Source organism: Globicephala melas, chromosome 13 (assembly GCF_963455315.2).
Source record: "Globicephala melas chromosome 13, mGloMel1.2, whole genome shotgun sequence".
Lineage (NCBI taxonomy): Eukaryota > Metazoa > Chordata > Mammalia > Artiodactyla > Delphinidae > Globicephala > Globicephala melas.
The window spans coordinates 50,962,234-50,977,991 of NC_083326.1; the positions used below are offsets into that span (position 1 = coordinate 50,962,234).

A 15,758-nucleotide genomic window follows, 5' to 3' on the forward strand; every position below is an offset into this window, starting at 1 on the left:
AAAAACCATATAAAACTGATCTATTTAATGAAGTTCATAACGTCCACAGACCTTAGAACAATTTACAACATTAAAGTAAACCAAAATTATTTCCTCATAAGTATCAGAAAAAGAGAACCAGCAACAGGAAAATATTTTTAAATTGCATATAAAATAGTAAAACGTGACATCTTTACCTGGGATTTCCTCTTAGTGCAGCATGGTGTAGAGCATTAAATCCATTATTATTTGTAATGGTAACATCTGCTCCAGCTTCCAGAAGAACTGCCAGGATATCATCACGTTTCTTACTTATTGCATCATGAAGAGGGGTATCACCTTCAGAATCCTTTTTTTAAAAAAAAAGTTTAAAGAGACTTTCATTAGTTCTTTTTCAATTAATCATTATATGTAATGTTAATACTTATAATGAACTACTGAACAAAGAAACAAAAGCAGAAGCCGTATCCAACAACACGTTAATAAAACATGCTGTGTGTTAAATTTTAAAATGCAGGCAAGAAATATTAGCCTCATTATAGTAAAGAAATTCCTACTCAGTCTAGATGGAAAAGACAATAAACATGCTGTAGCTTTCCAAAGAAAATAAAAAAGAAAATCAAAGAAGTACCCTCAAATATAATTTAGCAAATAACAAAATTAAATGAGGTGGAAAAGCTGCCCCCCACCGCAATTCATTAGCTTACAATGGCCTGCTATACCACATTCCTACCATTAATTGTTATACTCTAAAATTCCACACCAAACCTACACCAGTCTTGGGAGTCCCATAGTAATGAATTTAAAGTCAGTGGTTATCAATCTTGGCTGCACTTTAGAATCTGTGGGGAGTTCTTAAAAAATCCCAATACCCAGGCTGTTCTTCAGACCAACTAAGCCAGAATCTCTGGGGGTGAAAGTCAGGCATCAATAGTTTTTCAGAGCTCCCCAGATGATTATGTTGTGCAGTCACAGTTGAAAATCATTAATCCAAATGTTTTCAAAGGGCAGGAAAGTGGCTAGTTAACTCAAAGTGAAGACAAATGAAAAAGAAAATCTGACGGTCTCAGTCTACCTATTTCTCAAGGTACTTTTTTCATTAATCAATGATTTAGCAATAAGTTGTTATTCACTATCAGTCATTTGGATAAATGGGTAATTTAGACCTTTTTCATATCACAGTCATAAACACTATTCTCAGTAAAGCCATATATAGCCTATCCTACGGCATATACCACAGATGCCAAATCCAGTCTTCCACCTATTTTTGTAAATAGTTTTACTGGAACACAGCCACACACATCCATTTATGTACTATCTACAGCAGCTTTCAGGCTACAATGGCAGTGCTGGACAGTTGTGATAGAAATCATATGAAAGCCTAAAATATCATCCGGCCCATTACATAAAAAGTTTGCCAATCTCAGGTGATATATTCATCCACACACATAAAAAATTCCCAATACAAGTTCAATCCAACAATCCAACTTCTATCCGCCTATCTGGTGGCACTAAAAATTCACAGTCTCCAACTTGAGATGGGCTCTTAACATGGCTGGCATAAGCTTCTACAGGTCCTCATCTATCCTGCCTTCTGTTCCCCACAGTAGCTATTCCAAACCTTCATCATTCTTCTCAATCACCCTTTCTACACCTACCAATCCCCACTCACTCTCAACAGATAAGTCTGCCTCCCATCCAAGACAAAAAAAGTTAGCAGGTATAAATTCCCACTCCTTCAACAGATTAACTCCCCTCAATTCCTCCCCCTATCCTCCAATCCAGCCATCCACTCAGAAGCTGTCGGTTCCCGACTCCATCAGTTCCAAAATGGATATACCTCTGAAATATCAGTCCGTAGTAACCATCTAGCTAAACAAAATCTCTGATTCTTTCAGTTCTTCTCAAACCCTCAGTCCCATTACTCTGGTTCTTCTTCTTCATTACTTCTCTGAGATCTATCCAATTTAATTCACCTGGTTGCCAAAACTTTAGATGGGAAGAATCATTCCTTAGGTGACTCTTCAAAAATTAGGTCCTACTACAAATCAATCCTAAAACCCTATATATTTTTTCCAAATCAGAAAATCTTCCAAGACTGGATTAATGACTAGACCCAGACTCTAAGATAAATTAAGCTACAATTAAAATACTTTTGATACCTCTGAAGTAACTATAATGAAATGGTGAAGCTCACTATCATGATCAATAAAGTTAAATCAAATCAACTCAGAGCTGATATTTTCACAAGTCCCCATCCCCAACTCCCCCAAACAAAATCGATTTACTGACACTTTCTTAAAAAAGGCTTTTCTAAGAAGGAATAACTGCCAATTTCATGACAGTCTATACCTTCAGTATCATTTACTATGATCGATCATACAAAAAAGAACTGAAAACAAAAGAATGCTTACCACAAAACCTAGTACACTTCCATTTAACAGAATCCTAGCAATACCTGCAGAATATATTCCTTTAAAGGTTTTACCTGAAGACTGGGATGACAGCCAAAGTCCAATAAAGTCTTCACCACTTGAAGGTGACCTTTATTGACAGCAATATGAAGTGGTGTCTGCCGGCGCTTGTTTCGTGCATTCAGATCAGCGCTGCCTCGGTGCAGCACTTCTATAACAGCACCTTCATCTCCAAAAGCTGCATGGTGAACGGCTCTATCTCCATCTTTATCCTAAACAGCAGCATTTAAATCTGAGTCAGTGAATATTTTAGAAAGAAAAATAAAACTCGAAGCTATAATAATTCATTAAGAACCATATTAATGTGAGAAAAGGAAACAGAAAACAGAATGGAGCCAACAAAATAACTAGAAATTCGCTTGAATCGTGATTAACTCCAAAGATAAATGATGATCTGGATCATTATATCATGCACACATATACCAGACCAATAGTTATATCAGAAGTAGCTTGATTCTTCAGTACTCCTAATTTATCAGCCATGATGGTAAACCAACATTAGAAAATGTTAAATCACAACACAACTATATGAAGTTTTTTTCATTTAAAAAAATGTTACAGATTTTTTAATAACATAAAAATTACGCTAGCGATTGAGTAATTCAAAAAAAAAAGAATGAATGCCAAACAGTATGATCTCAACTAAATTTCTTTCTTTCTTTTTTTTTTGCGGTACGTGGGCCTCTCACTGCTGTGGCCTTTCCCGCTGCGGAGCGCGCAGGCTCAGCAGCCATGGCCCACGGGCCCAGCCACTCCGCGGCATGTGGGATCCTCCCAGACCGGGGCACGAACCTGCGTCCCCTGCATCGGCAGGCGGACTCTCAATCACTGCGCCACCAGGGAAGCCCTGATCTCAACTAGCTTTAAGGGAGAGAAATATATCAACATGTTAACATTGGTTATCTCTGGCTGGTGAGCATACACTTTTCTGTATATTTAAGAACAGAAAAAAATTAAGTATTTCATTTAAAGATAAAAATGAAACATAAACAAGTACAATTCTATACATCCAAAATTCCAAAACTATTTCAGAGGAATCCAGTAGCAATGCCTCACCTTCTGCTGGCATATTTCTGAGGAGACGAGAGGTAGAAAAAGACCCAACTGCTTTAATTTTTTTCAAATGCAAGAAACTGCTTAAAAAAAAAAATGCTTGTACTACACCATAAAGATAATAAACACAGTCCATACCAAAAAGAGTCTCATTACCTTGCTAGATGCAGATGGAGAAGGATATTATAAGGGTATTGTCTTTATTCCATACACATCTCAAATTTTAACACCCAGATGTAAGCATACTCTCAGACTTTCTCCAACCCATGGTAGCCCCTGGTGGACTCTAGTTTTTGCAAGTGGTTTGAAACTCCACATGGCACTCGAGCTTATCTGAACTACTTTTCAAAGATAACACAGATAAATACCACTGTGGTTAAATATATTTAAAACAAATAAACAAAACAGTTGCTGAATTCAAAACAGTTTATGGTCTTTGCATATTTTCTCAAACAGATACTAAAAGTAAAACCGCTCAAGTAGAAGTCCATGACGACTTGACAACCATTCTTGAAAAGGTAGGAATCCAAGACTCAGGAGTACTTCTACCTTACTAACATTCCAGCTAAACAAGGTTAGGAGTTTTTGTTACCTCTTAACATTAAGCATAAAGGAACTGGCAAACTACCACAGGAAAGATTTAAGATTCAACTCTTGTTCTGAGTAGCATTATATTTAAACATTCCAGAAAAACAAGCTTCTTACAAAAAAAAATATGTTTGTGTGTACGTATTGTTAACCTCTCTAGTAACACATTTCAGTATTCAGAATCTTAGATGTAAGATCTTCCTAACCTCCAATCTGGATTTCTTTTCTGTTAAAATTTTTAAGCCTATCTAGTGGTACTCGTACCATTAAAAATGGGAATCCACTAACACTCACTGAATAAAAACAGGAGCTATTTATGAAGTGTACCATATATTTATGATTGTTAGAAAACTGCTACCGAAACACTTTTATGCAGGTTCCGTCAACAATTTGTTTACATTAAAAAAAAAACCTTAAAATCCAAATATATTTCAAAGGGAAATACACAAGGAAAGTTTAAAGATTTTGTAAAATACATATACACACTAGAAAACAACAATTCATTTCCAGATTTTTATTCTAAATTAGAAAATCTCAGTTGAACAAAGACCTTAACTTACAGGTTTTGTTGCTTTCTTCCGAATTTATCTTAAATATTCCAAAAAACCTCAAACATTGAGGTCATTATCCTGTCTTTGATACTGCCAACAAACGAGATGTTGAGGGACAACACAGTAGCTCACTTCCAAATGGTTACCTAAAAAGATCTGCAAAGGGGCCTCAAATTAAATCTTAAACTGATCTTGGTTCTATCTATCCTCCTGCTCCTCTGTTTCCTCTCAGCCTCCAAAACCTCCTCTTGCTCCACTCTTCCCTTAGCTGATATATCCACAGACTACAGTCAACAAAATCAGGATCTGTAGGTCATACTCACCTACTTCCTTTCCCTGAACCCCTAGGTCAAACACCAAATTCTATGGCTATCTATTCTCTCTTGTCCAGTTCTACAGCTAATTAATTCAGACCTTCCTTCATTCTCATTCACTTGACCTACTGCCACAGCTCACCCAGCATTCTTACCCCAATCTATTCTTCACACAAAAAACAGAATTCTCTTTGTAAAACACAGAATTTATGTTTAAAACTCTTTAATGTAACTCCATTATATAAAGAACAAACCTCTTTTAAAGCCTACTTCTGTGGACCATTCCAGACTCATCTGCTGCCATGTTCCCTCATATATAAAACTAACTTACCAACTTACTTCACCCCATATGTTCATGTGCTGCTCTCAGACTTCAATGCTCTTATTCATTACCTTTTTGGTTTGAAAATACACATTCTTTAAAACTCAGCTCAGGTAACTCCTCTCCTATGAAACTTGCCCTGCCTCTCACAAAATTATTTTAACTCTTCTTCTGTCATATCACTTATCACACTACAGAATAATAATTTGTTTGCAAGTCTGTCATTTTTATTTGACTGTGAGCTTCGTGCGGGCTATGACTGCATCTTAATCATCTTTACTCCCAATACGTATCATAGTACCTACTACTAGTAAGAACCAAAATGCGTGTTGAATTGAATCCTTAATATGCCTTAATAACAATCATGCATTTTTTTCTCAATCTTTTTTTTAATGATTTTTTATTGTGGTAAAATACAAATAACATACCTGTGTCTCTGCATCTAAAATGTCTCCTATAGACTGTGCACAGTTAGAATATTCTTTTTAATCCATTCTGCTGTCTCTGTCTTTTGGAGTTTAATCCATTTAAAGTAATTACTGAGAAGGAAAAACTTCCATAACTTTGCTATTTGTTTTCCATATGCCATACAGCCTTTTTTCCCCCTCATTTCCTACATTACTGTCTCTTTTGTATTTAGTTGCTCTTTTGTAGTGAAATGTTTTAATTTCCTTCTCATTTCCTTTATGCTATAACTGTTTTCTTTGTGGTCATCACAGGGATTACATTTAACTTCCTAAAGTTATAACAATCTAATTTGAATTTATACCAGCTTAACTTCAACAACATACAAAAACTCTACTTGTTTACAGCTCCATCCCCACCCCTTTCAAGTTACTGATGTCACAAAATTACTTCTTTGTACACGGTATGCCCCAAAACACAAGCTAATAACTGTTTTTTAAAAATCCATCAGTCTCTTAAATTATGTAGAAAATAAGATGTGGAGTTACACACTGTTGTTAAAATAATGCTTTCTTTTATAATTGCCCTTGTATTTGCCTTTACTGAGATTTTATTTCTTCATATGGCTCCGGGTTACTGTCTAATATCCTTTCATTTCAACCTGCAGGACTCCCTTTTGGGATTATTACAAGGCAGGTCCAGTGGCAACAAACTCCCTCAGCTTTTGTCTGGGAGTGTCTTAATTTCTCCCTCATTTTTGAAGTACAGTTTTGCTAGATATATGATTCTTGGTTGACAGGTTTTTTGGTTTGTTTTTTTTTTTTTTTTTGGTTTTTTGGGGGTTTTTTGGCCATACGCGGGCCTCTCACTGTTGTGGCCTCTCCCGCTGCGGAGCACAGGCTCCGGACGTGCAGGCCCAGCAGCCATTGCTCATGGGCCCAGCCGCTCCGCGCCATGTGGGATCCTCCCTGACCGGGGCACGAACCCGTGTCCCCTGCATCGGCAGGCAGACTTTCAACCACTGCGCCACCAGGGAAGCCCCTTTTTTTGTTTTTTGTTTCTTCCTTTTTAGCACTTCGAAGATATCAGCCCACTATCTTCTGGCCTCCAAAGTTTTTGATGAGAAATCTGTTGAAAATCTTAAAAGGATCTCTTATAAGTGACACGTCGCTTCTCTCTTACTGCTTTCAAGATTCTCTCTTTGTCTTTTGAAAGTTTGATTATAATGTATCTCAATGTGGGGCTGAGTTCATCCTATTTGGAATTCATTCTGCTTTTTGGATGTTTACATCTTTCATCAAATCTGGGGAGTTTCTAGCCATTGTTTCTTCAAATAACCTCTCTGCCCCTTTCTCTCTTTCTGCCTTCTCTTTCTAGGATTCTCACAATGCATATGGTGGTCCGCTTGATGATGCCCCACAGGTCCCTTAGGCTCTCTTCATTTTTCTTCAGTCTTTTTTCTTTCTGTTTCTCAGACTTGATAATTCCCATTGTCCTATCTTCCAGTTCACTGGTTCTTTCTTCTGCCTGGTTAAATCTCTCTTTGAATTCCCCTATGAATTTTTCATTTAAGTTCTTATACTTTTCAGCTTTGGAATTTGTTTTTAGTTTCTTTTTAGGTGATCTATGTCTTCATTGATATTTCCATTTTGTTCACACATCATTTTCTTGACTTTCTACACATCTTCATTTAGTTCTTTGAGAATCTTTAAGACAACTGTTTTAGAGTCATTGTCTAGTAGATTGCCATCTGGTTCTTCTCAGGTACATTTACTTGTTGGTTTTTTTTTTTTCCTTTGAATGGGCCATACTTTCCTATTTCGCTGTTTACCTTGTGATTTTTCTGTTGAAAACTGGACATTTGAATCTAATAATGCCATAAGTCTGGAAATCAGGAGCCTTCTCCTTCTGCAGGGTTTGGTTTTGGTTTTGGTTTGGTTTTGACTGTTTTAGCCTGTCTTCATGCTTACAGCCTGAGGTGTAAACTTAAGGTCTCCTTGGGTCTTTTCTGAGCCTGCACCTTTCCTCAGGTATGTGCAATGCCTTTCTAATTTCCCTCATATATGCAGTTGCTTTTGAATGTCGTAGTCTTTAATGCCAGGCTCCCAAAAGGAGAAAAAGAAAAATGGGAGGGGAAGCAGAAAAAAGCACAGACCATTAAATCCTCTGGAAGTAACTTCAGCCAATGAGGAAGGGTTTGCAACAATGGGAGGGTGCAACAATGGCTACCCACCTCTGTGCCTGCACCTCCATAATCAGAGGCAGCAATCAAGGATTAGGACACCTTGCAAGCTGATCTAAGAACACATACCTGGCTGCCTGTCACTGGGCTGGAGGGTGGGGTATGTGTAGCTCCTGCTGAGCTAAGAGCTGAAATTGACCAAAATTAACCCCCAAGCCTTCCCTTGGAAGTAGCAAGCCTTCAACAGAAGCCAGAGTTCTAAAATAGTTACATCAGAAAGATTCTGCCATTGCAGTTGTTGTCTAGATGGGGAGATGGATTCCTAGTACTTCCTACTCCACCACCGTCCCAGAATCCTCTTGGTAACCATCATGACTTTTTTCTTTTTTTTTGGCTGCACTGCGTCTTTGCTGCTGCGCGCTGGCTTTCTCTAGTTGCAGTGAGCAGGGGTTACTCTTCATTGCAGCGCGTGGGCTTCTCATTGCTGTGGCTTCTCTTGTTGCAGAGCACAGGCTCTAGGCACACAGGCTTCAGTAGTTGTGGCTCACAGGCTCAGGAGTTGTGGCTCGCAGGCTGAGTAGTTGTGGCACACGAGCTTAGCTGCTCCGCGGCATGTAGGATCTTCCCGGACAAGGGCTTGAACCCATGTCCCCTGCATTGGCAGGCAGATTCTTAACCACTGCACCACCAGGGAAGTCCCCATGATTTTTGCCATCAATGAAATTAAGTATTTCCTGAACTCACTGATATTTTCAGTAAATTAGGTCAACTATTATATTATTATGTCAATATTTTATTATTCTCAAATATAATATTATACTTCATCTTACTTTCCTTAAAACTTGTTCAGTTAATCAAGATGCTGGTATTGTGATCATATTAAAACATTTAGATTGTCTGGAAATGGTGTATTCTGGTTTGTTCGTTCATTCATTTATTCATTCCTTCAATGAGTATTTACTAGGTGCCTACTATGAGCTCAATACTGTTCTGGACACTGGGGAACAACAATGGGCAAGATAAAGTTCACCTTCATGGAGTTTACATTCTAGTAGGGAAGACAGAATATTATAAATGAAATAAGTAAATAAAATGTAAATGTTAGGTAGTAGAAAGTGCCAAGGAGAAAAAAACAGCAGGGAAAAAAGATTAGATAAGACAGCCAAGGGATGGCCCCTCCCAAGGAAGGTTTGAGTAAATACCTGAAAGAAGTGAAAGAGAAGGCCATGAAGATATCTGGGAGAAGAGCAGTGTGAGGAGACAAGCACAGTGGCAGCAGAAAAGATGAAAACTGTTTAAATTCTGGATATATTTTAAAGAGCCAACAGAATTTAGTGATAGACCAAATGAGGAATATGGGGAAAATAAAGAGGAATCAACGAATGACGATTCTTAAGACCCAACCTGCACAACTAAATTTACTGATAAGGGAGAACTATAAAACTATGATATGTCCCCTTTGAAAACCTGACCTTTTTTATTTGGGCAATCTTAGATTGCAGTCTGCCTTCCTGTAAAAGGCACCTTAACGACTGTTTTCTGGGTCTTATAAATCAAATCTTTCTCTTGACATCCCATGTTTTTAATAGTGCCAGTATTTCGGGGGGGGGGCATGTAGGGAGGTGGGAAAGCCTCTAGTCACAACCTGAATTAACATGGATCCCCAGGAACCACATATACCAATTCCTAGAGCCATTCTGGATGTTATTATTCTGAGTTCTGACTTGTTTTTAAGGAAAGAATTTCCTTAAACTGACCAGTCTTAAAGTCCACTTGCCTGTTCCTTTTCAGATTACAGTTAAATAAAAAGTTTATACAGTTTTGTTTTCATTAACTAGATAAGCAGAATCAGACAGAATTAGCATCTGGGTTTTTTTTTTGAGAAACTCTGCTAACTCCCACTAGTTGGAAAGAAATCTTTAATAAGAACAGGGACTTCCCTGGCGGCACAGTGGTTAAGAATCCACGTGCCAACGCAGGGGACATGGGTTCAAGCCCTGGTCCGGGAAGATCCTACATGCTGCGGAGCAACTAAGTCCATGCGCCACAAATACTGAGCCTGCGCTCTACAGCCCGCGAGCCACAACTACTGAAGCCCGTGTGCCTAGAGCCTGTGTTCTGCAACAAGAGAATCCATCGCAATGAGAAGCCCGCGCACTGCAACGAAGAGTAGCTCCCGCTTGCTGCAACTAGAGAAAGCCCATGCGCAGCAACGAAGACCCAACGCAGCCAAAAATGAAACAAATAAATCAATTTAAAAAAAAAGAACACAGGTAATAATAACACTTTAAATTCCCATTGTGTTCTACATTATAAATGGTATCTTAATTATTTCCCTTACTCTATTCCCCAACCCTTTCAGTTATTTTCATAGATGAGGAAACTGAAGCTTATACCAATTAAACTTTTTGCCCAATATCATTTTAGACAGCAACAATACCATTAAAACTTGGGTTTTCTGACAATGTCGAGTACTGTTCCCTACTATTAATATTCTCCATTAAAAGAGTTTTCATTAACCTTAAATAATGAAACCACCTAAAGTTTACTGATATCTTCAGTATATATTTGTACTATATTTGAAAAACTTACTGTAAAGAACACACTTTTTAAAAGTGGGCTTCCTTTCCATTAAAATAAATCCTCCACACCTTTACCTATTATATTCATCAGTAGGGGGGAAGAAAAAACAACTGAGTCCCGGATCAAACATTAGCTCACCCATATCAACATACCTAAGATCTCACAGTCCTCAGTGCCTTTGACTACACATTAAGAAGGAAATAGAATGTAATCCTACTGTACTCAGTAGGTCATACATAGAGACAACCAACTTTCCAAAATAGCTCTGAGTTTTCCCTAAGAAAAAGAAATAGGGAAAAAATGTAACCTTATCACATATTTGAAAGGTATAATATATAGCAAATAATTTAGCTTACTAACAGCTTAAATCAACTAAAATCTGTAACAGTCATCTATATTAGGGGCCAGCAAACTTTTCTGTGAAGGGCCAGAAAGTAAATATTTTAGGTTTTGCAGGTTATATGATCTCTCATCACAACTACACAACTACTCAATTCTGCAGTTGTAGCACAAAAGCAGCCATACACAATAAAATTAAGTAATGGGTGTGTTGTGTTCCAATAATACTTTAAAATACAAATGAAGGGCTGGACTTGGCCTGCGGGCTATAGTTTGCAACATGTAATCTGTACTATCTTGAGCTCACTTCCTGATGGAGATGAAAAAAATTAATACAGATACAGAATGAGATAACTAGACAACAAAATATATTATTCTCTTTATTCTTCAGCTAACCTCCAAACTTTTAATAAAATTAGATTTTTAAAAAATCATTGTTAAATTATTGTGCCTACATGTGCTAAAGGTACAATAAAGTTTTTAGAAAAGAGTACTTATCTTCTAGGATACATACTAAAATATTTACCGATTAAATAATATGATATCTGGATCTGCTTCAAAGTAAGTCAGTGGAGGAAATGGGAGGCAAGAGGGTACAGATAAGACAAAATTGACCAGGAAAAATAACTGAAGTAGAATAATGGTTACACAGGATTCATTATACTATTCTATTTCTATACATGTTTAAAATTTCCAATAATAAAAAAATTAATAGCAACCAATCAACTTACAAACAAGCTAGTGCATGATGAATCACAATTTTAAGTGCATTCGTAAAATTAGCTATTTTCTCCAACTTTTAAACCAGGATTTCCCAACCTCAGCACTACCGACATTTTGGACCAGATAACTCTTTGTTGTGAGAGCTGTCCTGTACACTGCAGGATATTTAGTAGCATCCTTAGTTTCTACCCATTAGATGCCAGTAATACTCCCCTGCTCCCCAGCAACCAGTTGTGACAATCAAAAATGTCTCCACAAAATGCCCCCATGGGACAAAAATGTGCCCCAATTAAGAATCACTGTTTTAAACAAACTATATTGCTGTTTATGACAGACAATGTTAATTTTTACATTCTAGAAAAATGAAACTTTGATAAATTTTTGTTTTAATCTTAGGCAATGAGTTATATTTATATTTCAATCCAATTTTTAAATGTAGTTTTTCCTCTACCAGTTGGGACACTGTGTTATTAATTTAACCTGATGTGTAAATATTCCTTTTTCACACTATTTCTACAAATTACATCTGCCTACAATGGTTTTTGAAACAGAAAATGCACAGAATGGAAATCCAAAGGAGGAGGTATGGTACAAGTCCACCTGTACCTTACTGCTTTAGTAAGGGATGTGGTTTCCAAAGTGAAAGATAAATTATTTACAAACACCTAGCCTACTGAGCTTCACTCCAACTCCAAGCTTATGTGTACGGTAATAACTAACCATTTGCTTTGTATCTGACTTCAATTACGGAAAAAAAAAAAAACCTACTCTTGAGAAATAGTGCTAACTTCGTTCCCCACCCCACAGCTACATCCCTATTCTACACAACGTCTCATATAGTTTACAAACGTATAATATACTAATTTAAAATTCAAGCTCTAGGCAAAAGAAAAATTCCAACATCAAAGATGACTTATTTACAGCTACAAAACCAATGGCTCTTTAGTAGCTGTCCAACAACTCAAGATATATACAACTGGGGAAAAAAAGCAAAAATAATGTAAGACTTCTCTTTTGAAATATATGTCATTAAAATTTTATAATTAGTAAGAACAGACTGGTCAACAAATTTAGCCCTCAGAAATTCAAATCCATATTAAATAGCTTCCTCAGATGAGAGTGTCATTTGGACAAAATTGCAACCTTTTGCCTAGTTAAACTTTGATAGAATTTGGCTTATTCCTAAATAATCTTATACTGGACTAAAACAAATGTAATTCTAATATACTCTTTAAGCGATGAGGTTATAGTTAGCTACAACAAAGGGAGCCATCCCTCATACCAGCCATACAATGAAATTCCAATGATAGTAAAAATCATTTATTTCTCCTTTAATAAGAATATACTCTAAATTAAGCACATATACACACACAGAGCGATAAACATGCATTATAAAAATCTTCAAAAACCCATATAAAGATCAGGAAACAAAAAGACTAAACAAATTCTAGTTTACTTTTTCCCTCAGGAGACAAACAACAACAACAACAACAAAAGGCCTCTGAGTGTCACATATCAGGAAAAATCTTGCCGCACATGATTTATATTCCTATTCCCTCAATTTCCCCAGCATGACTCATGGGTAAATCCAACTGGGCTCCCAACAACATGGTGCTTCTACCATAGCAAAGGGAAACTCAACTATCTTCACTTAGGGTTATGCCTAGAATATTGAGCCATCACAGAAAAACACGAAATGCTTCAAGCTGTCTTTTGTCAAATTTTTCTTTTCAATCAGAAGAGCCTTAGGTTAATATTAAATTTCAAAATGAAAAAAATCCATCTCATGATAAGAAGTACCATTTCTAGGACATTAATTTTTACTTAAAATATTCTTTAAGCTTAGTTTTAATTACCTCTGCTTCTACATCCACATTTTGCTTCAAAAGTAACTTCAAAATGTCAACATGTCCATTCTGACTAGCAGCTTGCATGGCTGTGTGACCAGCACACTGTCCATTCACCTAAATAAAAAAAGAAAGGATGAAGGAATGTCACAAATCAGAAAGAGCCAATATATACATACAGTGTAGGTTTAAAGCCAGCAAATTGTATGATTCTATGAAAACAATTTAGGTTGGTGTTCTATATATCCTAGCATAGATCACCAGAAACTGGTTTCTCTAATTCAGGGAGGGATACAGGAACCTTGAAATTTCCATTGTTCAAAGAGTTATGAAAACTTTTAGGCAGTCTGCAAAGGTGAAAATAGAAAAGAAGGAGGGGAAGAAGGGACGAAGGGAAGTAAGTTACATTCGTTTTGCATGTATATATCTACTTGAATTATTAAATCTCAGAGTCTGTTTCAATGAAGAAAAAGCAATGAGGTGAATGGAAAAACCTTTAGAAAAGATACTGTCTGCTACAGTATAAAGAAATTCAATTCAGCCAATATAGCCAAATGCTAATGGTAGTTTGACAAATGCAAACTACCATGAAGCATACATAAATGAGTTACCAGGGTAGCTATACACAACTGTTCTAATATAAAGCAGTAATTTTCAACCAACCTTTTCTTCACTTCAGATGTTGTGTAAATGCATTACTTATTCATGGATACACCCAAGTCTAAGTGTAATTCCTTAATCCCACTACATTCACTCCCATCCATAAAACCTTTTATAAAAACTGGCTAAGGACACCAATTACTAATATAAGAAAAGGGGGATATCATTACAGATACCATGGACATTAAAAGGATAATATGGAATATTCTGGAAACTGCCCACAAATTTGATAGGCTAGATGAAATGGACCAATTTCTTGAAAGACACAATCTGCCAAAACTCACACAAGAAGAAACAGACCACGTGAAAGGCCTCTGTCCAATAAAGAAACTGAATCAATAATTAACTTCAAAAACCAAAAGCACCAGGCCCATATGGGTTTACCAGTGAATTCTACCAAACATTTAAGGAAGAATTATACCAATTCTCTACGATCTCTTTCAGAGGCTAGAAGCTGAAGGAAAACTTCCTAAGTCATTCTATGAGGGCAGATTACCCTAATACGAAAACTGGACAAAGACACTACAAGAAAGGAAAACTACAGACCAATATCTCTCATGAACACAGATACAAAAATCCTCAACAAAATGTTAGCAAATCAAATCCCAAAAAGTACATAAAGAATTATACACCACAACCAAGTAGAATTTATCCCAGGTATGGAAGGCTGGTTCAACATTCAAAACTCAATTAACGTAATCCATCACATGAACAGAGTTAAGAAGAAAAATCACATGATTGTATCAATAGATGCAGAAAAAGCGCGTGAAAAAATCCAACACCCATCATAAAAACTCTCAGTAAACAAGGAATAAAGGGGAACTTTCTCAATTTGAAAAAGACTAGGTACAAAAAAATTACAGCTAGCATCATATTTAATGGTGAGAAACTCCTAACTTTCCTATTAAAATTGGGTACAAGGCAAGCAGGTCCACTCCCACCACTCCTTTTCAACATCATACTAGAAATCCTTGCTAATACAGTAAGGCAAGAAAAGAAAATAAAAGGTATACAGATTGAGAAGGAAGACAGGAAACTGTCCTTGTCCACAGATGACATGATCATCTACGTAGAAAATCTGAAAGAGACCAAAAAACTCCTGGAACTAATAAGCAATTATAGCTAGGCTGCAGGATACAAGGTTAATACACAAGTGTCAATTGCATTCCTATATACTAACAAACAAGTAGAATATGAAACTGAAAACATAGTATCACAGCACAGCAAAGGAAATCATCAACAAAATGAAAAGGCAACCTGCTGAATAGGAGAAAATATGCGCAAATCATATACCTGATAAGTTAATATCCAAAATACATAAAGAACCCATACAACTCAAAAGCAAGAAAAACAATTTGATTAAAGCATGAGCAGAGGATCTGAATGGACATTTTTCCAACGAAAACATACAGATGGCCAACAGGTACACAGAAAGATGCTCAACATTACTAATAATCAAGGAAATGTATAAAAAAACCACAATACCATCACATTACCATTACACCCCCCAAAATCAAACACTAAAGTATAAATCTAACAAAATATGTATAAGATCTACATGAGGAGAACTACAAAACTCTGATGAATGAAATCAAGGAACTAAATAAATGGAGTATACTCCATGTTCATGGATAGAAAGACTAACAGTTCTTCCCAACTTGACCCATAAATTCAATGCAATCCCTATCAAAATCCCAGCAAGTTATTTTATGGATACTGACAAACTGATTCTAAAGTT

The 15,758-nt window shown here is 36.6% G+C and overlaps 1 protein-coding gene across 1 annotated transcript in view; it reads right to left on the reverse strand.

The window, feature by feature from the left end:
• Positions 1-15,758, reverse strand: part of MIB1 (MIB E3 ubiquitin protein ligase 1) — a 118,462-nt gene that overhangs the window by 51,878 nt on the left and 50,826 nt on the right. The window contains exons 10-12 of the mRNA XM_030842663.3: positions 13,370-13,477; positions 2,468-2,665; positions 177-328 (exon numbers count right to left, since the gene is read on the reverse strand). Coding sequence (XP_030698523.1) covers positions 177-328; positions 2,468-2,665; positions 13,370-13,477 — 458 coding nt within the window. The remainder of the gene's footprint in view (positions 1-176; positions 329-2,467; positions 2,666-13,369; positions 13,478-15,758) is intronic.